Source organism: Kwoniella newhampshirensis, chromosome 2 (assembly GCF_039105145.1).
Source record: "Kwoniella newhampshirensis strain CBS 13917 chromosome 2, whole genome shotgun sequence".
Lineage (NCBI taxonomy): Eukaryota > Fungi > Basidiomycota > Tremellomycetes > Tremellales > Cryptococcaceae > Kwoniella > Kwoniella newhampshirensis.
Window position 1 is genome coordinate 451,189 of NC_089956.1, and position 26,345 is coordinate 477,533.

Here is a 26,345-nt window from a genome sequence, read left to right on the forward strand (position 1 = left end):
AAGTGTCCAGTTCAGTCTGTTCCAGATGTACGTGTATCGTCTCGTGGGGAAGCCGTTGTGATTCTATGCCTGTCGAAGACCAAGTGGAAAGACCGAGTCGATGGTCGATGCAACTGGTTTCAAAATAAACAGATATCCGACTTTGTCGCGATGGAAACAAGAGAAATGAGGACGTCATCACTTTATTTTGAACTGGTGCACTCCAGAAAAGTTGATTGAGAGCAGGTTTCATGTATAAGATCTGTCTGTATCAAAGTTATCTCATCTGATCGCTTCTCATCAATTCTGCTGATACATAGAGGTTGACGGCCAGACCAACAGAGTCTGGCACGATGAACTCACGCCAGCCCTTCCCTCTTCCTCCTCATCCTTCGCTTCCCTCTCGACCGGCTTTCCCTCCCACCTCCACGGCTTCAGGTACTGCTGGACCATCTCCATCGCGTCCCTCGTACCAACAACAACAGCAACAATACTCATATGTACCTCAACCTCAAACGAGCTACTACCCGCCTCAGCCCTCCCCCTTGACGTCGTACAATACCAACTATACGGGAGGCTATCAGACAAGCGGGGGCTACCAAGCTAGTGGAGGCTATCAAACTGCACCGTTGTATCCTGCTCAACCATTCTACTCTCCGCTAGCTGGAGGACCGTCTTTCGGTCAGTCGTTATTCCAACCTCGACCAGTGACGACTCCTGATGGCTACGCCTTCTCTTCGACCTACCTGAACAACCATCCCTTTCCTTCCTCAAGCTCCGGGACATCTCAACCGCCTCTGACAAAGAAACAACGTCCAAACCAACCTCCCCTTGTTGCGGACCTCACAACAATGGCAAGTGGAGGTGATTCGTTCAAACCGTGGAGAAATTGTTCTCATCCAGGATGTAAATTTGTCGGGTCAGGAGAAGACGTGGAGATCCATGAGGGGGATAGACATCTGATCTTCCCTGCTGGAAGGGTGGTGGAGAGGAGTGAGGAAGAAGAGAGATTCGCAACGCGCAAAGGGTAAGCCATATGGTCTTTTCAGAAAACCTGTTGTCGACTTGAATTTGTCATGCTCATGTGCGATGTGACTTGATCGTAGACCACTCCCACCTATACAGGGGACGAACATCACGTTGGATACGCCTGAACAGATAGAAAAGTGGATAGCGGAACGTAAAGCCAAATGGCCAAGCTCGAGACGGATGCAAGAGAAGGTGAGAGGGTATCTTGTATCCGTCAGAGATCGAGAACTAACAAGTGGAACTGACGGTTGTTTAGGCAGAAGAGCGCAAAGCAGCTATCGCTCGTGGAGAGTTTCCGTCTCGCGGAGGACGGGGGAGAGGAGGCAGAGGTGGTATGGGTGGTCGTAATGATGCTGCTTTTATGGCGGAAGAATGGGGGAGGGAAGCGAAACCCCGACCGGCGGCGACTGATGACGGACAAGCTGGTGGTGGACATGGTCGTTGGGACAGAGGCCGAGGAAGAGGTAGAGGTCGAGGAAGGGAAGAAAGGGGAAGAGGCAGAGGCAGAGGTACGGGACGAGGAGGATATACAGGTGAGGGAAGGACTTTGGATCGAGGGTGGGGAAGAGGTGATGCACCTGTGTCGACAGACGAAGCGTCCCGACCATCATTCGTGGGCCCAACCTCGCCTAGCGCAGATATCAAGGAGAAGGAGACCAATGCCCTGGCTGCACTGGGAGACTACGATACTCCTTCCAGCGAAGATGGCTCGGAGAGCGCGGAAACAGAATCTGACTCGTCATCCGATACGACCTCCGACTCCGACTCCGATTCCGACTCCGATTCCGCGTCTGAAGTAAAGAGCGAACACGGTACAAAGCTGCTGCCTGGGTCAATTCCTGCGATCGCTTCTGCGCCAGAAACGGCGGTCAAAGACCATATTTCGGGAACCCCGTCCAGACCAATCTGTAAATTCTATGCAGCATCAGGTCGATGTAAGTTCGGAGACAGGTGTCGTTTCGCTCATACCAAGGTATGTCTCGGTGGACCAGCCGTCCAATGCTTGGATCAAAGCTGACTTGATCCGGTTCGGTCGGTTTTACAGTCCAATGGAACGACAGTTACTGGTGCCGGAGGGACTCATGGTGATGATGTGGAGAAGAAGAAAGCATCTCGTCAACCTCAGATCAAGAAACACAATAATCCTTTCTCCAGACCGAGTCTACTCGGTTCTGTGAGTCGTCATTTCCCGCATCATCCCACCTCTATCTCTATGCTCCCCCTCTCGAAATGACTTCTCACCCATACAAACTTCGACCATTTATTCTGCGTTTGGCGCTGATTACGACTTTTATCACCGCATACAGCTCCTTGCCAATCCTATTCAAAACACTCTATCACAGTTATCACAAACGATCAGATTCTTAGTCGCCAACGATATGCTCGACGGAGTAGAGCTCAAACCCGGTGATGCAGAAGCGGAAGGAAAGGAACGGAACAAGGTGGTGGAGGTGGTGCAAGATGACGGATCTGACGTGGTCAAGGGTCAGGAAGATCAAGTCCAGGAAATTAAGATGGACGTTGATATTGGAGATGCTGAGCTGTAGTGAGCAATGAAACGAGGAGTTTGTGCTGTTTGACGACATCTCACGAACGATATGCATGATGGTCATCTGCAAGACTTGTATGACTATGGTTCACCAAGGCATCATACCTGTGCCACCTGGTCGACATACTGTCCTCATCACAGTACACTAAAGGTGCGATGCGCCAATATCTAATTCCTGTTGGTAAGTCATACAACGAACGACTAGCACAAATCCACTTCTGGACACTATTCATCGGTGTAAACACTACATTCATGCCACAACACTTCCTAGGACTAGCAGGTATGCCTCGTCGAATTCCTGATTACCCTGACGCTTACGAAGGATGGAACTACATTAGCTCTATCGGATCAATGATCTCAGTAGCGGCTACAGCTGTATTTCTATACGTGATTTACGACATGCTAACAGCACAACCAGCTGCTTCAATGAATCCTTGGGGAGCTCCACAATTCTACACAAGTACTCCATCTTTCCTAACAGAATCAGTGCATAGTAACTCTCTAGAATGGACAATTCCAAGCCCAACACCATACCACGCATACCTAATGATGCCAGTACAATCGTAGTATTGATACTTGACATTAATTAACCCCCCTTATTTTACATTATAAATTCACTCACTACTCATTTAATTATTACGCATCAATTGCAGCTCCATCTGAGCACTCTATAAACGCACATTAACATGCCTCAACTACTAGCATACTACTGGGTTAACCAAATTACATTTGCCCTTGCTGCACTAGCATTCATTACATACGTTTGCCTTGCCTTATGTTCAAGCTGAACACATCCAACCTTGGCCGACCCCCATGAGGTGGTATTAGTCGTCCGCCCATGAACCGATACTCCCATCTCACTTAAGCGGATCGAAATCGCCCCAATCCTGCGTACCACCTGCTCCTGCCCCACTCTTCCCCCAAACGGGCTTCGACGCAGCAGTAGGTTGCATCAATCCTGGCGCCCAGCCGGGTGGCGGCTTCACAGCAGGCTGCATTGGTTGAGTAGGTGGCTGAGAAGGGGTAGACATGAATGATAGAGGTTGATTGGCATAACGGTTTTGTGCTGGGGCTTGAGGTGAAAGATTGACGTTGTAATTTGCTCCGCCCATTACCGATGCTGAGCCTGAGCCTGAGCCTCCGTAGAACGGCGGATTGTTCTTGACTTGCGGTGCTAGAATGGGACTTTCGGTTAATTGGCTTTGTGGTTGAGGTCGTAGTGGTGCTAAAGCTGGAGAGGATGCGAATGTTGACGGCGTGGGAATCATAGGGTTACTGGATGCAGAGCTCTCCGTAAATGCCGACGCGTTAAAGTTTGATGGTGGGACGGGCCTGGCTTTGAGCCGCGATGAGCTGGCATGAGAGATCGGGCTAGGCCGGATAACGGGTTGGGCTGGTGATGTAGGAGCAGGTGTAGTCACTGGGAATGATGACATTCCGGTAGAATTCATACTCAGGTAAGGGAATGTGGATGTCTGCTACCATAAACAGGAATTCGATTAGCATTTCACTCCAACTCTCGGGTGAAAGAGCCATGCAGAGTAGACTCACGAGACCACCATTTGTGTCGCCGCCATTCAGCCACCCCTCATCATCCCACGGCTCGGTCAAGCCGACTGCAGGATTAGGTGATGGTACTGCAGATCCACCTCTGACCAAGGTCTCAAAGTCCACTTCGCCTCCGCCCAAGTGCGTCAGACCGCGGCTTCCGTCTGTGGAGAAACCATTGCTCGCTGACAAGCTTGCCGTCTGCTGCTCAATTCGATGGACGTCTCGAAGATGTTGGGAATGTTCTTGTTCAACTCGTGCTCCAAGAGTCTTGATCACGCTATACGACCAGGTGTCAGCCCGGCAGACCGCGCGGAAACGGGACTTTCAGCTCACGTCATGAATCGGCCAAACTGCTCTGCATTGAGCACTGTAGTTCGATATTAGCGTATTCTTCTTACCGGCATAATGTTTCACCCACAGGGACCCATTGACATTGACCAAAGCTGCGGTAGAACAAGCGTCGCTGTTGCTTCCCTATCGACCTTCGCCCCCATTGCTTCGTGTACAGCGAGAGTGGCCATCTGTTTGACGCGTCAGCTCCGCTGCGCTACCCAAAGAGTGTCGATGAACTGACCATGACAGCCGGTTCTGAAGATTGATCGTCAGGCCATCTATGTTCACCCAGCCCATAGCGGAAAGAGCTTACCCTTCGTCTTGATCTTCGCTAACAGTGGTACGAGCTTCGTGGTCAGTGTCGCCTTATCCAAAGTCTTCACCATTGCTTTGAAGCATTCCAGTGTCTGGACTTTGACAGACAAGATCCTGGTCCTGGTGAACAAAATCTGTCCGATATTCCCATCGACATCAGCTGATGATACTGATGCCATGCCGACAGCTGGATTTGCACATACAGCCACTTTAACGAGCAGGACATTTTGTACTGTCCCGTAGTCGAGTACCTCGCAGAGACGCGGTACGGTTTTGAGCACTCGTTCTTGGACGGGAAGATGTTCACATTCGAGAGAGTTGTAGATCAGAGGCATGATGTCTATTCCGCCATCACAGTTAACGAGGTTGTAGTCAAGTCCACCATGTACTACTTACTCTCTCGGAATATCGGAGGAGTGGTCTTCTCCTCAAACAGGGATAAATGCTCCAACAAAGCTGTCCGGGAGGTCAGCTGACGGCGCACCTGAATGCTAAGAGGCAAGGCTCACTGAGCATATTTTGTGGTGGATCCTTCAATGCAAACAGCGGTTGCAGGCTTGGCAACACCCCAGCAAATTCGTCCTTGCTCAGCCCCCTCGAGATCTCGAACACATTGGGTAAGATGAAAGGCAAAAGATATGGATCTTTCATCTATAAGTATTCCATGAGCCCTCGGTTGGCCCTCAAGGATGCAGTAGCTCAGCTCACCTCCTCCAACAGACTAGGCAGCACTTTGCCCTTCCTCAACCGCTCTGAGAAGGTGGGTAGGACTCTCACCAAACCTCGAAGGAATGTCGCCTTCTCTTCTCGTGGTTTCGATGCGAAGGTGGTCGGATCAAGGAAATTGAGGGTTGAGATGGCCAAAGACGAGAAGAATGAGTGTGAAGGGAGAGACGCAAGCGATATTCGGTTCGCGGGATTCCGTGTAAGCAAGCGGGGAAGTAAATCTAAAGATTGAAGTCATTAATACCAATCTCAAGTCTAGAATTACCAGGACCCATTTCGACGCAGGTTCAATGAGACCCACCCTTGAGTTCAGGACTACACTGTTCCCACTTCGACCCGCTCATCCACTCTCGCCGTATCAAAGAACCCTCAGCGTTGTCTCGTAGACTTTGCATCGAACCTCGGTTTTGGAACGGTGGCTTACCACCCATGTGGACAGCGTAAAGCAGACATCCAAGGGAATATAGATCGGATGAGGGTGTGAGGGTGGAATCGAGGGCGTATTCAGGAGCTTTCAAAATGAGCACAGTGAATCAGCCCAAAAGTCATTCGTCTCGTGTATTTGAGGGTATGGATCTGAAGCAAGGAGGAAGTAGCCTACCTAGATAGTCCAGCTTCCACTGGACTTGCGGGGGTAATCTTTGATCAGTCTCTGGAAAGACGTATTTCGTGGGCGACCCGTCTGGTTGATTCAGCGGGGTAGTATGTGACAATCCTGTCAATTTCCAGTCTCCCTACATTGACGAAGATGACAGGGTTAGCGCAACCTTCTAAAAAGGAGCCGTGAATTGCTTGTGGACCGCCTTCAGGTCGCACTGGGGGTGGTCTGTTCGAGCACAGATGGACCAAGGCTTGACACACCTTTGAATTGATGACTACGGCCTCTGGACCTAAATTCAGATGCACTACTTTCCCCTGATTGTGCAGGAACCCCAGCCCTTTTGCCACCTGCAACGTCCCCTTCTGTATCTCAGTCTCATCCAAATCCACTTCCCCTCTAGCAGAACCTTCACCGGCAGGTGGTCTACCTCCTCGAAGGGCAGACGAGGTGGAAGCTGTTGAGAAGAGAGTAGAGAGGGAGGAGGTGATTCGTTCGGTGATGAATGTCAGTTCGGATCGTGATTCTTCGAGCGGTTCGACCATGTGCAGTATGTCGGGGTGTCGAAGTCGCGATAGCGATGATGCCTAAAGGGTGGATAATGGAACGCAGTGTGAGCAACAGTGTGATAGGGCTGACAGATCATTCTGGAGTCAAGCTTGGCCAATATGGGAGATAATTGGTCGATCCGCTTCATCCGAGCTCCAACGACCGGGACGCAGTCACATCTTCGGACCACCTCGTCAAATCGAGATGACACTCTCTCCTCTCCACGCAGCGAGCACCGAGACCGAAACCCCCTCAGATCATCACGAATATGACAACCATGAGCAGACCCATATGAAATCACACACTTACCTCCTTTTTCAACTGTTCCAAAACCCATTCCTTCCCGCCCATCCCATTCATCGCGACACCCGGCTTGACCCCATCCAACACCTTCTTCTCAAATGTCCATACTGACACTTCCTTATTTGTCGTCTTATGAGTCCCGCTACTGACTCGCCATAAGCCCACATTGAAAGGTTTGACCACCGTCGTTGACGTTCCGGACGTAGTGCCGCTCGTAGAAGTACCGTTCGCTGTGCTAGCGGTAGATGGTGTAGCGGAAGAGGCGGAGGAGGATGATGTGGCGAAGGGGAGATGAGTGGATGATGAGGATGGTGAGGAGGAAGACGAGGATGAGGAATGGATGGTGTATGCTGATAAGTAGGATGTCTTGGAGAAGAGGTTCGAAGCAACGGCGAACATCTTGATGGAAGTGGGAATCAAACGGAGAGAAAGAAGTGTCGCTCTTCGTCCTCTCAGGCGGTCGTATGCTTGTTCTTGGTCTTGAGGAAGATGATCAAAGGTCGTAGAACCAGTGCTCAGGTCGGGCCGCACTTGACTGTCGATGACTCGATGTCCTGCTCAAGCCAGGCCGTTAATTGAATGGAGATGACGAGGTGATGGGATGTAAGCTGTTGGAGATGATCTGCAAATCATGTCGAGAGAAGAGCGTTACATCCTTCGAAGCCACGTAACGAAACATCGGTCAACTTCACATCAATGATACACGCGCCTGTTGATTGTTGACGATATATCAGGTCGATCAAACGTATTCATCACTTTGGATCGAGATCTTACGATCTTGCAGTCCCACAACAGACCAACGACCATGATGCATGCAATTTGCCGCCTCTCAATCACTGTCACTATCGCTATCCTCATTATACGCCTTCGTTCTCCTTGGTCCTTCTTCGTCACTCGAACTCTCATACTCATCTTCGCTTCCACTCTCGTCATCATCATCATCCTCGTGACCTCCATGTACACCTGAAGGTCTCACCTTCTCCCCTCTCATCATAGCCATTTGACCGGCAAGTGTATCCTCGTCCGGTTCTGAGATATCATCGGCGACATCCCCTGATTCTTCATCTGGTGGAGATTCCACTTTGAGCTATTGAGATCAAACATCCTTCGTCAGCTTCGACCGATAAGCTGGCCAATACCCGCGCTCACCATGATCGGGACATGCACATCAGCACCGAGATAGGTGTCGCTTCGCCAATGAGCGACAAATGAATACAAGTTAGGCTCTGGAGGAGCTTGGAATTGCAGAGTAAATTCTTTAGGTTCAGAAGGCAACCCATCTGAGCGAGGGAAGGGGATATCTGTGATTTTCACGGGGGGAACGATGACCTTGTCAAGCTTGGAGTCACCAAGGAGGACGTAGAAGTTAGGTTTTCGGAGCTATGCTTACAAGTTAGTGAACGAACACCAGTCTAGATTGTCCGAGAGGCACTCACTTGAGGCCAACGCGGAGCATGGGCGTAACCGTTCGGCGGAACCTCTTGCTCCGTCACTTCTTTGCCTTTAGAAGCGACATCAAGCTTCTCCACGACCTTTTCTTTCACATCCACAGGGCTTGGCTTTTCCTTCTCCTGCTCAACCTTGGTCACCGACTCCTCCACATCAGCGACAGAATCCGCCACGCCGTTCTCTGAGCCGGCCTTCTCGTGCGCATCGCCGTCTGGGAGAAGACTCCTAGGTTTATTTTTCGAGGTGGAATACGGTGTGCCAGGGTAGATATATCGGACTTTGTATGTAAGATCGACGATCGAGCTGGGAGTAACAAGGCTCTCTCCGCCAACTGGAAGCGCTCATCAGCATCTCTTTCGATCTGGAATGATGCCGGGACGCTCACCCTTGAACTCTGCACTGATCACTTCTAATCTCGGCCAGTACTTTGCCACGACATCGGCCTCGGTGGTATCCACATGATCCGACTTGACGAACCTCTCCAACCACTTGAGTCCTTCTGCCTTTTTGACGATCTGCAGCTCGGTACCTTTTTCAGGAGAGATACCTGGCAGTTGAGCCAAAGGAGAGGCATCGGCCGGGAGCGCTTGAACGAGAGCAGGCTGGACCTTAATGCAGAGTAAGGAAGTAGCGAGCCAATTGTGAGCAAGAGCGATATTGAGGAGAGCGTTGAGCAAAGGAGGGAGTACTCGAAGGACAGCGATGATCTCTGCACAAACGGCCAGGTTAATCACTTCTCGTCACTACTCGGTTTTGCTTCACTCACCAGAACGCATTTCCGCGTCATCCAGGTCCACTCTCAGCAGATGTGCCCAGAGTAGAGCTCTAGCCCTCCTTGCCACAGCGCTGGTGATAATCACCTTGCTCTCCTGCTTCATCAGTGGACTCTCCTCAATCCCAATCTCAAGCTTCTTCTCCTCGAGCACCTTCTCCAACTCCTCCACTTTAGCTTGCCTCTCTTTCCTCTCCTTCTTGCTGACCTTCTTCTTTCCTCCTAGAACAGAGTGAAGCTCCAAAGCAGAAGCGAGAAGAGCGATCAGGGAGGTGAAGTCGGTATCATCGCGAAGTTGGTGGAAGAAAATCTCGGCGGTCGGATTAAGTATACCGTCTCGGGTGAGTCGTCGTTGTGCGAACCACCATCGGCCCTATGTAAGAGAGGTTATCATTCAGCTTCCGTGCGGCAATCAGGTGCATGAGACCGACAGGAGCGAGGAAACAAGCACAACTCACGACGATCCAAGGGATTCCACCACCGAGCACCAAGCCATAAGCACCCAGGACCCAGATACTGTTCTTCCCTTCGACTACCCATTGTGGGATGGCGATTTTATCTTCTCTTTGCTGTGGTCCATCAGGATTGCCATATTTGACCAAGTTCTCTCGGGTCACTTCGTCCGTCAAGGATTTGTAGGCCTTGGTAAGTTGGACGAATTTTTCGTCGGCTTCTTCTTTCGTCTGATTATCTGCGAGCTTGATTTTGTCTGGGTGGCTGCGGCGTGTCAACCAGTGTCAGCAAAGTGGGCCGATCGATCTCCGAAGCAGGGTGAAATTAACGAGGAAGGAATCCGAGGGAAAGGCAGTGGAGAAAGGAGGAGTGGGATATTGAAAGACGGGGAGCCGGAGAGCGAAGCAAGACGCAAGCCATACGACGCCATGAGATGTATTGGTGTACCACTCACAATTGCAACGACAACTTCTTGTAATGCTTCTTTATCTGTTTCTCCGTACTCGAGTCGCTTATCCCCAGAATCTCAAACGGGTTATACACCGTCCCCTCACCCAATCTCGGCGCATGCGACAAACCGTAGCAGAGATAGACCAACAGACCCCAAGCCAGGACCAGAGGGATGTATCGTCTGATGGCTTTTCGTTTTCGAGAGGATGATTTGAGTTGGGCGATTCGGGCAGGAGAGGAAGTACATGTCGGACAGGGACAGAGGGGTTTCAAGTTGTCTGTGGGCAATAAGCAATAAGCGGAGTATTAATGCGGCGAGAGGTCGAGAGAGATGTCGTCGGTTGGTAGCAGGAGCGACGGGATAGGTCAAAAAACAATCAGCGATCTGAACCATTGACGATTCCATGACACTTGTCCTGAGCCCACCTTTGTTACTAGGTCTCGTCACTGCCCAAGTCCAAGGTACCAGTACGAGGGTGAGGAACGTCACTCCGAAATAGCTGGCGAGTGACCCCGACTCGTCATAGGAGATTCCCGGTGCCATGGTGGTTCGTGTTAACAACCACTACCAGGTCGCTTCTCAGTCTGCATCCAATGCAGGAGGAAGGAAGGAGTGACGAGCTGATATGTATGATAGAGGTACAGTGTTCAAGGTTGAAACGCGACTTTTGTAAGTTACTCCAGTCGGGACACTACGTGGCATCAAAGTGGCACTCTTTGATCCAATGACGCTTTAAATGGGAGGACCTGAAAAGATAAATCCAATCTGACCGTACGGAAGAAAACGGGCTCCTGATTCGTCCACAACATCACCACACACCACACCCATTCCCACAAATCTCCCTCTCAGTGTGTCTTTACGCAATACCTTCACCTTCATCACTCACTGACAACTTTCAGCTCTCTTCATATTCATCACAAGCAACACCGCAAAGATGTTCCGAGTCGCCGCACGTTCAGTCAGACCCGCCGTCAGGGGCTTCGCTACCGCTTCCACCTCTGCGGGTGAGAACGAGTTTGTCGCTCGACGAGCTGCTGTCAGGGCTCACGCTGCTGGTGAGTCTTGTCGTCGTCGTCGTCGTTTCTCCCATCTATCTATCTACGATAGTAGAACGAACATGTTCCTCCCACACGTTGTGTCTACCCCTTCCTTACAATTGATCCGTGATGACTGACAACAATGTCTATCGCTCTACTCTCTCGCAGAAACCACCGATCTCTGGCGAAAGATCTCATTCTACGTCTGTATCCCCGGTGCCCTCGTCGGTGCCGCCTGGACTTACAAGCTCGAAACCGCTCACCACGAGCATCTCGAGCACCTCAAGTGAGTGTTGAAACTGTCAGCATGCGATTGTGTGCGGGGATGTGTGTGGATCCTTAGGGTGGAAGGGGAGTTCCGGAAGAGAGAGATGAGGTTGGAGTGATTGGGGGTCACGAGTCGTCATTCGTGGTCTCGAGGGCGGGTAAACAACGGACGTGCTACATTCGAGGTGGCAACAACCTCTTCGAGACGTCCGCCGCCGCCGCAGGGCGGGGATATGTAACGTTGTGGTTCTACCGAATCGCCATTAACCCGTGCAACCTAACAGGCACGAGAACGGCGGTGAACTCCCCGAGAGGCCCGTTTACTCTTACATGAACATCCGAAACAAGGTGAGTCAGAGGAGTGGTACAATCAGCATGGCGTCCGCCGAACAGAGTAGAATGGCGTGCTGATCATCCATCGGACTTTCTAGCCTTTCCCTTGGGGTATGCAGACTCTTTTCTTCAACGTGAGTCATTCTGCATCCGTTCTCCTTGTTCGCATTCATGGACTGATGTGGTTCGTCCCTGTTCCAGCCTGAGGTCAACATCCCCGCTGCTTCCGAGTAGCTCGGTTGTGGAGTTGAGTCAAGCAATACATGGATGCATACGGTGTGAAAAGGACAATCTACTGAGTTCCGTGCGGCATTCACTTTTTTATTGGATGATAGTCACTCCTTTGAAGTGAAAGTGTCATTGGCCGGTGCTGCCGTTCTGCTTGATCTTTCTTGCTGCTCTACCGTCTCCAGCCCTCACGGCGTCTGACATCCGCAAAGTCATATCTACACGTACAACATATACTAAGCTCAGAAGTACTCGAATCTCCCATTCTCAAAACCAAGTCTCACTTCGGCGCCCAATCTCCAAAAACAAGAGCTGCAAATCCTTCGAATTCTGGTACAGCCAACATTGCCTGTACTCGTCATCAATCAGCCCAGGACATCTCCTCGACGTTATTCCAGGAGGTGACATTCGGTGTCAGCAACTCACCTCTACTCCACTGTCTGGTACTCCTTCCCAGACTCCTTTGCCCCATCTGTTTATTTCCGGTAAACAATGTACAAGTTTCCTGTCTCGTTGCGTCTGCACTTCGTTCTCTCCAAACCCTCCTGGAGGGGTGTAAAGTTCGCTCTTCAATGTATCTAAAAGATTGGCCGACAAAGCCGCAATACCTTTCTCGAGCAGGTATCTCCCGTCTGGAGAACGAATATGGGAGATTGTCTCGTCAACTAATGAAGCGAGGTAAGGTGAATGATCGCTAGGATGTGATGGGAACGGGAGGTGGCTAGCGTGGGGAATTGTGGTCGGAATCAGGTGGGGTGTGAAGCTTGATTGACAAACTGTATCAGTGGCATCGGACTCCACAAGGACGCACGATAACTCACTCGTACAGCTCCACTGTACCCGCCCGACTCAATTCCATCTCTACTTCCGCTCGAACCTCTTTCAATCCTTGCTCCCAATCGGCACCCGTCAGATCCTTCTTGAGAGGCATACTATTCAATGGTCACAAGTCAGCTCATATGTTGCTTCCATGCGCAGAGGCAACATCAGCAAGCTCACTTTCCAAAAACCTTTCCTACCGCCAGGTCCACTCTCGATGCAACGGGCTTCCACCCCTCGTGTAATAACCACCACGAATATGTCAGGAACAGTCTCTCCGCTTCCGCCTTTGCGGACTGCATCTCTGCTCTCCTGATCTCTTGCTCGTCTAGATCTCGTGTGATGCTCCTTGATCGATTAACAGTGGGAGACGGTCTCACAAAGGCTGGGAGATATTTTGTGACAGCCGTAGGGAGAAGTGAAACAGGATTAGGGAGAAGGAATGTACTGCCGTCCACGAATTCGGACAATCCCATAGCATCTACCGAGAACGAAGGAAGCCAGCCTCGTTTCTTGTTACTAGCTGGAGGATGATCGTCTGCTGTCAGAGTCGCTTGTGACAAGCTTCGACGAGGTGTTTGAAGACCGTCCTCATATTCCAGTTCTGCGGACGAATGGGTAGATGTAGCAGCGACACTGGTCTCCACGTCTTGCAAATATCGATTGCGAGCGAGAATGGCAAGTTGTGAGGAAGTGAGGAGGTAAAGCATGGGCAGGAGGTAGATTGTGGTAATTGTACGTGTCAGACCTAGATTCATATCAGTCAGCTTGCCTAAACATCCACTTCCGAACATGCACAATCTTACTTTGCGCCTTGAGATCTTTCCAAAGCTCTTTCTTGCTTTTGCTGATCGGAGGTGCAGAAGAAGGCGATGAATCGAGCTGAGCAGAGTGAGAGTGTTCCGAAGGTGGAGAAGGAGAGTTGGACGATGTGTCCGTGGGAGGTAGTGATATTGAGTGGGAAACGATAGATGACATCTGAGAATGTTTTGTCAGCTCAGCATTGCACAGAAAGGAAAGTTGAGGTTCAGCTCACTCCATCATCGGTTTCTGGTTGACCGATACTGGATCCGATTAGTACTTCGCTCTCCGTTTCTTCCCCGTTATTACTACTCCCTCTCCTAAACTCGCTTGCCCACGATTCAGTGCCTTGTACACTAGTACTAGGACTGTGACTCTTCCCCGAGTCTTTACCATTCCTTACATCTTCATGCGCTGTATGTTGGTCACGTTCATGATCCTGCGAATGGTGCTCATGTTGACCTGATCGATGGAGATAAAGCGAGTTTTCCGGACTCTCTTGCTCTCGTTCTGAAGTTTCGGCACTAGATGTTGACGCGGACAGAGAAGTGGTGGATAGACCTTGCAGCGCTTGACTGGTACTTTCCACGGGATATGCCTCGAACACTTGAGGCTGAAGTGTCGGTAAGAGGGCGTAAAGGGTGAATGAGATGGTGGAGATTAACGAGGTGAAATGGTTTTTCATCCTATCGAGACCGGAACACTTTTGGCTCAGCTTCTGCTTGTCCTTCTTGCAGCAGCCCCTCAACTCATCCTCGATACCAAGTCCACTCACAGGTCACGTTGTCTCTTCTCTCTGATAGCTTTGATGCGAGCCTCTCGCATCCTGTCCACGATATACGACGAGAGGACATAGAATGTGGAAGCCGTCCCTACGAAGAGGAACAGACGTCGGAGTCGCCTTTGCCAGGGCGACGAGGTGGGGGCAGGCATAGTGATGGCAGAATACAAAGCCGGTTGTTGATGTTGATTAGGCAAGGATGTTGTCTGTTTGTGAGAGTGAACGATCAAGCAATGGTCATGAATCAAAAGGTAAATGAAAGTGCTGAGATCCCGGGAAAGAAAGGTCACCGGTCTCCAGAGAGAGTGAAAGCTATTTGATCCCCTCATCTAAAAGAGTGTACCTTGGTGGCCCGGTGGAGTTTTAAGTATAAGTTAAAAAAAAAGTCCCTCGGAAAATCAGAGATCTCGTCTTTCTTTCTTTCTGCTTTTCTTCTTTTCGCTTAAACACGAGGACAGGTGGACTTGTATAAGCGATACAGCAACGATAACCAACTAGACTGTATATCAGGCAGAGCATCAGAGTAGAAGACACAGAGAACACCAAAAATGACCGCCAGTGCTATCAACACAAAGATCGTGAAAGCTACAAAGGATGATGTGGTGAGTAACCTATTTCTCGGACCTCATCTCCGCATCACAGAGGGATCTCGATGACTAGTGAATGCACACTCAATGTATTGTCCTTTAGCCCGAATTACTGAATCTCATTATCGAGCTTGTGAGTGTCCAAGAACCACATTCACATGGAACAGTTTTGGTGTAGAGTGAATGACTGACATCGAACCAGGCCGTCTACGAGAAAGAAGAGAAATCAGTGGTCGCGACTCCTGAGCTGGCAAGTCACCCCTGAGCTATCATTGAGTTCTCAGAATCATGTGAAGAAGACGCGGCTGAGTGGTAGTCTACACATATAGATGGTCAAGAACATCTTCGAGAACGGTTATGCAGAATGTTTGATCGCCCGCACGATCACCGAGGACGGCAGTAAAGGTATTGCGGTCGGTTTGGCTCTGGTGAGTGACCACTTGTACATACCACCTACCAGCCTCACGGTTGAAAGTCTCAAGAATGATGTTGATGACCGCTTGCTCGCCACAGTACTTCTTCACCTATTCTACTTGGCTGGGAGCCCCCGGTCTCTATGTGAGTGCACGCGTATCATTGCATGATGTATCAGTTCTCGATAGGGGGGCCAAGCTGATACTAATTCGACTGACGATACAGCTTGAAGACCTTTACGTCAAACCGGAGTATCGAAACCAAGGTCTTGGTAAACGATTCTTTGGAGAACTCGGTCAGATTGCCAAAGATCGAGGTTGTCAAAGGGTTGAATGGAGGGTCTTGAAGGTATGTTGTAATGACTCGACACATGTGATCTGGTCTTCCCTTCTCGCCTCTGAGAGATGCCCGTACCCCCATACCTTTGTTGTCTGGTCTGAAGTCCATAGGCAAAGCTCGGAACTACTCATTACTGACGCGCGTTCGTTACAGTGGAACAAACCTTCGATTGCGTTTTACACGGAATGTTTGAAAGCCGAGAACCTTTCGGAATGGGATACCATGCGGATTGAAGGGCAAGAAGGGTTCGAAAGGCTTATAGGATTCAGGAAGTAGACATGTGAATACAGTGGTGGTGAGACGGTTGTAACCGAGACCAGCAGTACGAGTCAAAAGAACACGCGCTGTCAAAGCGTGGCATCATTGTGATCTCTCATGCGTGGATATGCATTGCTGCGCAGACTGGAAGCTGACCAGACTCGACAAGCCCGTGTCTCTGTGCAACTGTGAGAGTTGGTCAACTTGTGCCATATGTCATGATATCAGTGATTCGATATGACCCAAGGAATCCAAAGGTGTGCGCGACTGATTTCATACTGTACCGGCCACGTCCTAGGTGAGGAGGGGAAATGAAACCTGTTTCAACTCTTGTTTCTGGACGGGATCCATGTCCGATCATTCAATTCCCGGGGTTGTGTGTGTATCTGTGTGTGTGTGTGCATCTGGGCGTTGTCTGTGTGTAGTCCCACACGTCACTCACACTTCTGAAAGATGTATCTCATCTTGTCTGACTTGTCCATCCATCATCAATCCTGTGACCGTACAGTCTCATCCATTCAGCTGCAGTACATGTGAGTTCGTGTTTAGTCACCTCTTCGTCGCATCGATTTCCGGCCAGGTGTAGTGTTCGCCATTGAAAATTCCTTCTTCCTCTTCCCTTCCCCCTTCAGCTCGTTGCTCTCATCCCTGCCCCCGTGATCAGTGATCGTGTGACCCAGAACAAAAATGTCGACGACGACACAACACCCTCCGCTTCCGCTCTCGCCACCCGACAAATCTTCGCTCGAGACTCTCATCCGTCAACTCAAAAGATCGCCCGAAAGCCCATCAAGACTCACACTTCCTCCTATCATGGGCGTACTGGACGACGACTGCGAATCCGACACAGACCCCACTTGTGAGAGCACAGAAGATCGTGAGAAAGGAAGAGAGCATTTCGGGTGTGGGCTGGGATTGAGTGATATGTCTGAAGTGGATGGAGTTGGAAACCACAAGATGGGTATGGGGAAGCTGTGGACGTTAGAGGAGGAAGAAGAAGAAGAGGAAGAGGAGAGGTGAGTAAATCTCTGCGAATTGTTCTCAGCATAACTGACAGCTCCCTTTCAGTGATGAGCACGTAGACAGGAATCGCTCTTCCATACCAGCTCCTATTTTCGTCGACCCCGACTTCATAGAGTGAGTGACCACGCGAACGAGTGGCACAGTGCTTCTTCTCTGATCCCACAACAAGTAGCAGCGACTCTCTGCAACCAATCGACCCCTTTTCACCACCACCGCCGAGTCCTCGATTAAATCAGGTACTCTCCCCTGTGATACCCAACAGCCCGAGTCTCCCTTCTCCCAACTTTGACACTGCCTCTTTCTCCAACGCAGACGATCAAGAGAACGACGAGACTGTTGACCCTCAACATCGTTTTGAGGAGCGATGTCTCCCAGAGCGCATTAATTTGACCGAGTACGATGAATCTGGAGAAATACACACCAGCATCCCTATATCTCTGGAGCTATCTCCTCAGCTCACGGTTCAGCGCACTCGAAGGCGAAGAAGGACTCTGAGCGATCTGGAGCAGTATCGCAAATTCGCGATGAACAAGGCCGCATGGAAACTGCAGCACGAGCTGGAGAGGGCTGAGGAAAGGAAGAAGGAGATGGACAGGCTGCAAGTGATGCAGAGGCGATTGTGGATCAGTACGAGGAGGAAGTTTCAGAGGAGTTCTGGAGGGATGATACAGATCGACCACAGTCAGCCAATGCTGAGGTGAGCTTTTGAGGGATGAGGACGTCTTTGGGCTCAGTGCTGAATTTGGCTATGATACGTTACTTGCAGAGCACAATCATTCCCACCGTGCAAATCAAAATCATCTTCTGCTTGTTCTTCCAAGGATGACGACTCGTCATGTTCCAACAGAAATACTCCAATCGATCCGGAGGATGATCATAGTCCTACTACAAAGTGGGCAGAAGAAAATCAGTGCGAGCATCTGGAATATGCGTCCGAGTCAGACCCGATGTCACCGGTGTCGCCGGTACTTGAGACCCCAACTCAGATGTCGAGCACAAGATTGAACAACCCCTCAACTTTGAGCTATTTTAAACGAAATACAGGGCAACAAATTTCGGAGGATCGGGGGTTGGGCTTCAAAGTTATGACAGATGTGCTTCAAAAGCAGCGCCCAGAAGGTGGTAGACCTTGGCAGGGTGGCGACAGGGAAGACAGGTACACGTATCTTCAGGCCTTCGGCGACCTTCCTCACACTCTAGGTCTGAGATTTGTCACGGACAACGATGACACCACATCACGCGATACATTTGCGCCCGGTATCACATCAAGGGAGTCCGCTCGCCACAGAGACCAGCTTCGACGGGGCGGAGTTGACCTCGGCGATTCTATCACTACTGTTGAAGATGCTATGTTTGCCGGTTTCGGATTCGACTGGACACTCGAAAGTCTCGAAATGACAAATACGAAACCGCTTCTGGGTCTTGGTCTTACAACCTCCTCGAGCTTTAGATCGCTCAGAGCCCCAGATCCCGATATTTGGAACCAGTATACGAAAGGGCTGCCTTGTCACCGATACTCGACTGAATCGACACCTGATCTCGCGACGTCGCCTGAGGACTTCACTTCAGTTTCTATCCTCTTGACTCCTCCTACGCCACTGATCTCCACCAGAGCTGGTATGACCAACAACCGACCCGAAGTCGCATCTCCCTTGATTGACGATCTGACACATGTGTCCGAGTGGCAACCTCGCCATACGTCAAACCCGACCATCGCGAAGAGCAGGAAGGGAAGACGTCGATCATCACCTGATCTAGTATCCGCACCCACCTTTTCATATCCATTCGACGACGCAGAAGAGGACAAGATCGACAGTACGGGGTTCAACACCGCTTCTCTGTACGACCATGGGGAGCATCATCATTTGGGGGAAGAGGTCGAAAGGACAAGAACGCGAAGCGCTCCGCCTAGTCCCAAGTTGACTCACATGACTGAACTCAGGGAAGAAGAGCGGTAGATGTTATGTTGAAACAGGATCTCCAGGATCACTTCGGAGGTAGAGGAAGGGGTTGATTGACCTTATCGGTGTGACATTCATCTCCTAGTTCTTGACCATCGAAGGTCTTTGGGTTTTCGGGCTTTGGGTCTTTGATTCTTTCATTCATTTCTGTGGATGTTGTGACCATCCATGTAACTTAATTTCTCCGAGTGTGCGTCTCATCTCTCCTTATCTCGAGTTTGTGCATGTAACCGCACTCTCACAAGCAGTTTCTCAGCTGCAATCCACAGAACCTCCGTGATGCACAACTTTCGTGGGACCGTTCAGTACAATTACTAGTACTGCAGTGTACTGCCACATCGTACAAAGACTTAAGTTACTTTAATATTACGGAATACATTCTCCGACTACGACTGCTAACTACGACCTTTTTGTGACTTCTTCTGTATGTCGCAATTGACAACTCCGCTCCCACCTCATCCCATCTGACACATTTATATACTTTGAGTTGATTGCTTCTCCTCAAATGTGACTCCACTATCTCGCTACCACATACACTTCTGACGATATCTTGCCGTCACTGCTTTGCGCTTCTCTTGCCATGCTGTCGCGGGAAGCAAATGGGTCAGATCACTACTGATTCGCCGCCTCTGTTGTGGGACGATACGAGAAAACTCTTGTAAAGCTGTGAACCAAGTGCACAGGTCAGTCTGATTGTCGGAACACTTATCCACATGCATTACTCACTCTCGCAACAATTCTTCTCGTTTGGCTTCATCGTTTGGATCAACTTTCTCAATTGGAGGCAATCTAAACCCAAAAGAACAGAGACCACCAGATCAGCGATTCTCGTTTGCGGCAATCACTGAACATTATGAGAAAGACACTCACGTCGCTCTCAACCTTGTCATTGCCCTCAAACGACTTCTCCAACTAGTGATGTATTCCGCCTCGCTCGGTTCTCTGGCATCCCGAATATGCGTGTATCTCGCCGCCATATCATTCGCCAGATGAGCCACATGTCTGATAAAGACTGGAAGAGTTTCTCTTGAGACAATCTTGTGTTCTCCCACAGGCGAGAAATCAGGTATACCAGGAGCACGCTGGACCACCACTTTAAAATAGTCGTCTCGTCCCCATACCGCCCATGTGTCCGCCCCTGCAACCGGAAAGCCTGTTGTGGTCGAGGATGCTGTGTTGGCTGGACCGCTCGGCGCGGAAGCGGGCACTGGAGCTGGTCCGTGGGATTCTGGTGTTGTATGGGGCGAGATGACGACGTTGATAAAATTAAACGCTGTCTTGAGAGTGTCGAAAGCGAATTCCTGTCCTGAATCGTTGTAGACGATCTTGACGTAATCGTTGCCGATCAACCGCTTCTTCTTTGAAAACGTCGGATCGGAAGCAGCATTCGGCATCATCGTTGCTGTATGAAAAATCGTTTGAGCCAAATCATCCCACCAGGCGTAGGCATATTCTCCATCAGAATCATCCTCTCGATTCAATCCCCCTACGAACACGTCGACCTGGCCTTTCAGTCGGATCAGCCGCCCTAACCCAGACAGGAAATCGAGGTACAGCGAAGATCCGTCGATGTTACTCAGAATCTCGGTCTCCGTGGTCTGCCCAGGTCCGACGTAGAGCACGCCCAACTTGGCAGTGTCGATGACCGGCGTCATCTCGATGTTTCTTAACGCACGGAGATACTTCTCTTCTCTTGGAATCAGACGGCCTCGTGGAACTTCGAGACTTGCATTCGGGTAGGATGAGAGCAGTTCGACAGCGAGATAGGCAGGGTCAATAGCCACGTCTTTTCGACGTTGAGAAGGAGTGGCGCCACTCCAGATGTAGCCGTGCTGAGAGGTCTGATCGAATTCTTCTTGCGGAGGAACAGTTGATTTCTGTTTCACAAGGTCTTGAATTTTCTGTACAAAAATGGATAAGTTCCAGCCCCGAAGCGTTCAGGCTAATTTGGAAAATGGCAACTGACGGATGAGTCCCCTGACATAATACTATTCCTGTTCGCCATCAACACTGCAGGAAGGGATGTCAAATCCGCATTTGCCTCTCCCAAGTCCAATAACGGCACGTTTTCAAGCTTGGCAATAATCTCGGTTGCACCAGTAGGTCTTGTCGATGTGATTGTAGCCCATCCACTTCTTGGATGGGAACGGATTGTCAAAATCGCTCCTCCCAATAGCCAGCTTTGCGATTTTGGGGGATCGTCCTCTCTCGGATCTTGCATCACCATTTCGGCCAAGAACGACGTGGATGGCTTGGGATCAGCGTTCCCGTATGTATATCGCGCCAACCAGTCGAAACACACCTCCGCCATCTCGTCAATCGTTACTCGCTTTGATCGACTCTGTAACAGTTTGATGATGATATGCTTGACGAGATCCGGCCGCAATGCCAGCTTGAGTGCCATGAACCATACGTAGATTGCATGATATGCGAGACCGATGACATGTTGCGACAAAGTATAGTTCTCCCTCGCAGCGGCGGCCTTTAGGTCAGGCGATTCGTCGGAGCGGGCGTTATGTTCGGCTATGTAGTCGACGACAAGCGTAAAGACGTCCTTGTAATGCGCGTCCGTGAAGTTCCGGAAGAGATTACCATTCTGTCCGAGCGCCAAGAGAAATTCCAGTAGATGTACGGCTATTCCCGAAGTAAAATTGATACCGCGTAATTTGTCGATGATGGACAACAATCTCTTGCCGATGTGTGACTCCATTTCGAAGATGCACAATGTCAGAGCTTGTATACAGGGCTTCGCCACAACAGTATTCGATTCCAAACACATCTCGAATGCTGATATGAGATCGTCGCATTCGTCCCGGTCGAGGACATCTCGGTAACTGATGAGGATGGATAATGATTGATACACCGCAGCATTGACGTTCGGGCGCTTGACATACATGTTGAATCTGCATCGACGTTCAATTCGGTTGTCTTGAGGTATAGTATCGATAAGAACTTTGAGTAGTGCCTTGACTTCTTTCGTCGCTCGGCCGCCTCGGAAGAACAGCTTGTTGCTGAGTTGAAGGGGCAGGTAGCATAGAACATAGGATACAAGCTCCCAATTCTGCTCGTAACGGAGTATGCCGTTTAGCGCTCGAATATACTCGGATACCGGCAGCCAGACACCCTCTACTGGCGGCGCATCCTTCACCCTCAATGAGGGATGGTTGGGATCGTACGTCAACAAGCCCTCACTGGGCAAAGTGTCTGTCGGCAATTTGAAGGTAAGCTGTTCAGGGACGGACCAAAGCGGATTGAAAGTGTCAGATGCAGATTCAGCAGGAGGTCTCGATCGACTTCGACTGCGGGTAGAAGCGGATCCCCTCTCTCTTATCGTCTCGCGAGGGGAAACCCCTGTCTGTCGAGTCTTGGCCCGAGCTCTCGCTTCTTCCGCATCCACCAAGGTACGAGCTCGTTGAGCATCTACAGCTTCCCTCGTTCGGAATAAGGTTTCGGCGTATGGTTTGATTGCAGTGTCGATGTTTGTTCGAAGATATATCCGATGCCTTGGATCTGCTCGCAGACGCATGAGCCATTGGAGGATGCACACCCTCGCTCGCGGGCAACGAGCAGGTAAAGCAGCAATGCTGGAGGTCGGTGTTTCATCGCCGGAATGTTCTGCAAAGGGATACAGCAACCCAAGCAGATCTCGATAGATCATAATGCACCTCGAAGACACTGGTGTTCGAGCAGCCTTCGTGGTCGATGAGAATGAATGTGGTGGGGAGAAAGAAAGACTGTTGAATATGGTGATTAGGGCTGTAACTGCTTCTAGCGAATGGCATGCAGAATGGTTCGGTTGTTGCGGTTGTACCGGACGAGGCGTCGGTTCGTCCAAGCTTGCGATCGATGATACCACAGTAGGGAGCTCTTTGGACTTTGAGGGAGGGGAAAGAACATTCATCAGTCCCTTGAGAGTGGACGGATTAGATGCAGTTGAGTCTTTTCCTGTCGCGGATCCTGATTGTTTCGTGTCCGATCGTGATGCAGAAGAGACCTCGTCCTTGCACCACGCCGTCGACGCTAGTGAAATTATCAGATTTCTGATGGCGTGGAAATTGCCACCCGTTGCCGCATCTTTGACCTCCTGACTCGGTAGAGCTGATGCGTCTTCCTCTTCCACTTCCTCATTACCTTTCAACGCCCGCGCGCTTCGCCTTTCTTGGTCTCTCTCCATGGTCTCCGACACCGCAGCTCTGACCATCACGGCTAATGCTCCCTGACGGAACCAGTCACCGGTCTGTTTGATCAGAGTCTTGTCCAAGAACGGGACCAGAACTTGTGAAACAACCAGAGTTCGTGATTCGGGCATGTCTTCGGTTGTCGTGTAGATGTTGTCGAAGAGCATCGATGCGAAATTTTGCTTTGCTTCCGGCAGTGATAAAGTGGACAGATAGAACAGGTCGATTAGCTTCCAAATGTTCTCAATCCAACCTTCCGTCATCGGCAGACAAAGTCCTTCGCGCTGATAGTAGTTCAGAATTACCGCTGCGTCATTCTCTCTAAGATGATCACCAAAGTGAAAGAGTAAGTCGATGTATTTCGGATGATAAAAAGGAGCAGAAGAAGAAGCAGAAGGATGCAGCACTTCTATGGCGTTTGGCAGCTGATGGGCCACAGCGTCGAATACCGACGCAAAGGCCGTCTGCTCTTCAGCGATATGTAGGGAGTAACCTGTAGTCCTGAATGTTCCTTTATCAGCAGATGGCCAGTACGCTAGAGGGAAGTTGACCCACAAGTTTGGCAACGCGACTGGGAGCAATGCATTTAGTATCTCGCACGCTGATTGGCCCTCGTTCCAGATGTCCCCCTTTACTGCCTCATTGCCTCCACTAAGCTCCATACGATGCAGATGATCTTGCAAGAGGGTCAGAACAGCATAGTCGACAGGCTGCCAGCGGGTTCGCTCTATTCGCTTCTCTGGGTCAACGAACCGAGAAGTCGAAAGTGCAGCGATCAGGGAAGGAGTCAAAAAAGAGAGTTCGGTAGAAGGCAGGCTATTAGGGACAGGAGATGGGTCGTCTAGATGGAGAAGCAGGCTGCGGGCAACGCTAAAGCCAGGACATTAGCATGTATCCAAAAACCCAGCAAGTGCAACTTACTACACCGCTCCTTGTACGACTTTGCAGTCCACATCCATCAAACCTTCGTAAGTCTTACGGAAGCTCTCGGTCAACTGCTGTTCCATGATTAGCCGCAGCGCATGTTCTCCTCTCCTCCCATTATTCGATCTAAACAGGGTCGCCAACAATTTGTGTACTGGTATCTGTCCTGTGTCCGTCGCTGCTTCGTCATCACATACCACACAAATACAGGCAAAGCGCATGAGGTCAATGAACAGGTCCTGCGGGAGAACGGTGTTGTAAACGAAAATCTCCAAGAACGAACACGCTGATGGCAGAATATGGAGCCATTTAGGTACGGGTGGGGATGCAAACTGGGGCGAGGGCGATTGCATTGCCGAACCCGAAGATTGAGGCGAAGTGAAAGCGGAGTGGCGGACTATTCTTGACGAGGAAGGGGTGCTGAAGCTTGACGTAATGGTGTCTTTGCGAGGTCTGGACGATGAGACCGCTCGACGAAGGTTTGACTCCGGAATCGGTCCAGTCGTGGACGCATTAGGGAGAGAAGGATTCATTGACACCATAGGCAGGGAGTCTCGACGGCCCGGACTTATATTTAGACCTGCAAGCTCTGGGATGGCGACGGATGATGCCACGATACCCCGGGAGACGAAGGAGAAGATGGGCTGAAATAGCCGAGGTACGTCGAACGCAGGGTCGAACAACTCAATGGAGTGCTGAACGATGGCATGAAGCAAGTCGATGATTGATGAGGCGGCATCCAGCGGTGTGGGTGGTACGATAAGCTCAAAAGGCTGCAACTGTTGAAACTGTAAGCTAGGCTTGACAACCTTCTTGTTCGCACTGACTCTTGTGTTGGTTTTTGCTGTCATATCAGCTGGTCCTGGGCCACTAGATTGGCACCATCTGACCCAGCCAGCTTTCGATTCATCCAACATCCTCATGAGCCAGCCCACAACACCGACCAAACCCTCAACCCTGGTCCCTCCTTTCGTCAAAGAGCTCAGTGTAGCAACCTGCATGGTGAGGAGTTCCGGACTGATCTCCGACGGGACTCCATCGCTTGAGGCAATGATCAGAGCGTACAGCGAGCGCACCGTTATGTATTCGGGTAGGATAGTTTTCGGCTGCTCCAGCATATATTGGGCGGGGGGAGAAAGGGTGATGAGCGAGCTTAGGAGACGTAGTCCAGCGATGCGCAGAGGGACGTCAGTCTTAGGCTCTGCAAAAGTCATAGCTCGGTCGTATAACGTTCTGATGTTGTCCGGCGAGATTGCCGATGCAATTTCTGCTTGATCCTTAGCTTCCCGTCCTTCAGAGGTGGAGAAAACATCAACTGGCCCATCAGCGACATTTGCGACGAAGACAGCCGTCGCTTTGACATATTCGACCAACTCCGGCCCTGAGACTGAAGTAAATGTCGACCCTTCTGGATCCATGAGGTGGATAGCTTCTTCAAGATGGAATGTGGGCGTTGGTGGTTTTGTAGTGGATCCTGAAGCGTAGTCATCTGCGGATCCTTGGTGTTTCGGAGGAGGTAAAGAAGCGGTTGCGCTGGGTGTGTTGGCACTTGAGGATGACGGTGTGTATTCTTCCTGTCCTGTAGAAGTTTTGGTCGTCGCACTGGCTCTGCCTAAACCCCAAGCTCTCCGGGAGAAGAGTCGAGGAGGAGGGGCGGTCCCAGACCCACTGCTACTGGCCCCCAAGCTTGAGCTTGACAGAGCATGTTGGGGACCCGGGCGGTCTGCTGATAATCTATGGTAGTCGGGCATGAGGTATGGGTATGTAGGCGTTACAGACGTTGTAAAAGGTGCACTTTTGGTGATCTATGGTAGGAATGTCGAATGAACAGCTGAGGGCCGGGGAATGACTGCCTGTTGCAAAGAAGGAAGGCATGGTCAGTGATGGAAAACTTTCATGAGGCATTCTATAAGGCAATGAAGCGATGAAGAGGGACGATCTGAGCGGACGATACGAAGAAAGGACGATCCAGAGAGAGGACTGACCGGACACCTTTGCGAGAAATCCACTTTATCGGGGCAGCAACAGCGTCATCATTTCGACATTATACCAATTTGTGTTGAAGGAGTGAGCGGGCTCGATGTGATGTACTGAGAGGGACTACACTTGAGGGGTTGTCGACGAAGGGGAGTGGTATATGGTACTTCTGAGGAGATGCTACCAGCAGAAGTAGATTGGTCACTGGAAGAAAGATTCGAACGATATTTGGGTTGATGAGTCGTACATCCAAGTTACAATGATAATCCTTCTGTTCGCTCTTGCGGCTAAACCCGTGTGGACGGGTAATAACCCGACGCCGTTGTCGTTGCAAAAGACTGTTCGCCAATTGACTATATGA

The 26,345-nt window shown here is 50.5% G+C and overlaps 8 protein-coding genes across 8 annotated transcripts; 4 read left to right on the forward strand and 4 right to left on the reverse strand.

Moving 5' to 3' along the window:
- Positions 1-332: 332 nt before the first annotated feature.
- IAR55_000879 (uncharacterized protein) lies at positions 333-2,555 on the forward strand (the record flags this gene model as incomplete). The annotated part of the gene is made up of 5 exons (XM_066944011.1): positions 333-1,006; positions 1,086-1,200; positions 1,265-1,981; positions 2,054-2,182; positions 2,316-2,555. The coding sequence occupies 5 exons, from the start codon at positions 333-335 to the stop codon at positions 2,553-2,555; spliced, it is 1,875 nt and encodes a 624-aa protein (XP_066805212.1).
- An 859-nt stretch (positions 2,556-3,414) lies between these two features.
- IAR55_000880 (uncharacterized protein) lies at positions 3,415-7,331 on the reverse strand (the record flags this gene model as incomplete). The annotated part of the gene is made up of 14 exons (XM_066944012.1): positions 3,415-4,032; positions 4,109-4,385; positions 4,442-4,475; positions 4,527-4,629; positions 4,683-4,696; positions 4,755-4,890; positions 4,960-5,096; positions 5,153-5,212; positions 5,266-5,407; positions 5,465-5,703; positions 5,784-5,993; positions 6,084-6,216; positions 6,344-6,667; positions 6,939-7,331. The coding sequence occupies 14 exons, from the start codon at positions 7,329-7,331 to the stop codon at positions 3,415-3,417; spliced, it is 2,820 nt and encodes a 939-aa protein (XP_066805213.1).
- Positions 7,332-7,761: 430 nt separating this feature from the next.
- On the reverse strand, positions 7,762-10,600 carry IAR55_000881 (uncharacterized protein; the record flags this gene model as incomplete). The annotated part of the gene is made up of 8 exons (XM_066944013.1): positions 7,762-8,019; positions 8,082-8,312; positions 8,369-8,712; positions 8,767-9,090; positions 9,148-9,526; positions 9,612-9,870; positions 10,061-10,334; positions 10,483-10,600. The coding sequence occupies 8 exons, from the start codon at positions 10,598-10,600 to the stop codon at positions 7,762-7,764; spliced, it is 2,187 nt and encodes a 728-aa protein (XP_066805214.1).
- A 391-nt stretch (positions 10,601-10,991) lies between these two features.
- IAR55_000882 (uncharacterized protein) lies at positions 10,992-11,928 on the forward strand (the record flags this gene model as incomplete). The annotated part of the gene is made up of 5 exons (XM_066944014.1): positions 10,992-11,112; positions 11,263-11,380; positions 11,646-11,709; positions 11,793-11,828; positions 11,896-11,928. The coding sequence occupies 5 exons, from the start codon at positions 10,992-10,994 to the stop codon at positions 11,926-11,928; spliced, it is 372 nt and encodes a 123-aa protein (XP_066805215.1).
- Positions 11,929-12,202: 274 nt separating this feature from the next.
- Positions 12,203-14,475, reverse strand: IAR55_000883 (uncharacterized protein; the record flags this gene model as incomplete). The annotated part of the gene is made up of 7 exons (XM_066944015.1): positions 12,203-12,271; positions 12,349-12,685; positions 12,744-12,854; positions 12,922-13,489; positions 13,548-13,719; positions 13,778-14,228; positions 14,318-14,475. 7 exons carry the CDS (start codon positions 14,473-14,475, stop codon positions 12,203-12,205), a joined length of 1,866 nt encoding a protein of 621 aa, XP_066805216.1.
- A 396-nt stretch (positions 14,476-14,871) lies between these two features.
- On the forward strand, positions 14,872-15,939 carry IAR55_000884 (uncharacterized protein; the record flags this gene model as incomplete). Its single annotated transcript, XM_066944016.1, has 7 exons — positions 14,872-14,925; positions 15,014-15,043; positions 15,113-15,160; positions 15,240-15,338; positions 15,424-15,468; positions 15,550-15,672; positions 15,817-15,939. 7 exons carry the CDS (start codon positions 14,872-14,874, stop codon positions 15,937-15,939), a joined length of 522 nt encoding a protein of 173 aa, XP_066805217.1.
- Positions 15,940-16,608: 669 nt separating this feature from the next.
- On the forward strand, positions 16,609-18,902 carry IAR55_000885 (uncharacterized protein; the record flags this gene model as incomplete). Its single annotated transcript, XM_066944017.1, has 4 exons — positions 16,609-16,937; positions 16,990-17,058; positions 17,117-17,641; positions 17,711-18,902. 4 exons carry the CDS (start codon positions 16,609-16,611, stop codon positions 18,900-18,902), a joined length of 2,115 nt encoding a protein of 704 aa, XP_066805218.1.
- Positions 18,903-19,627: 725 nt separating this feature from the next.
- On the reverse strand, positions 19,628-25,758 carry IAR55_000886 (uncharacterized protein; the record flags this gene model as incomplete). Its single annotated transcript, XM_066944018.1, has 6 exons — positions 19,628-19,694; positions 19,776-20,806; positions 20,872-23,584; positions 23,639-23,953; positions 24,005-24,786; positions 24,835-25,758. The coding sequence occupies 6 exons, from the start codon at positions 25,756-25,758 to the stop codon at positions 19,628-19,630; spliced, it is 5,832 nt and encodes a 1,943-aa protein (XP_066805219.1).
- Positions 25,759-26,345: the final 587 nt, after the last annotated feature.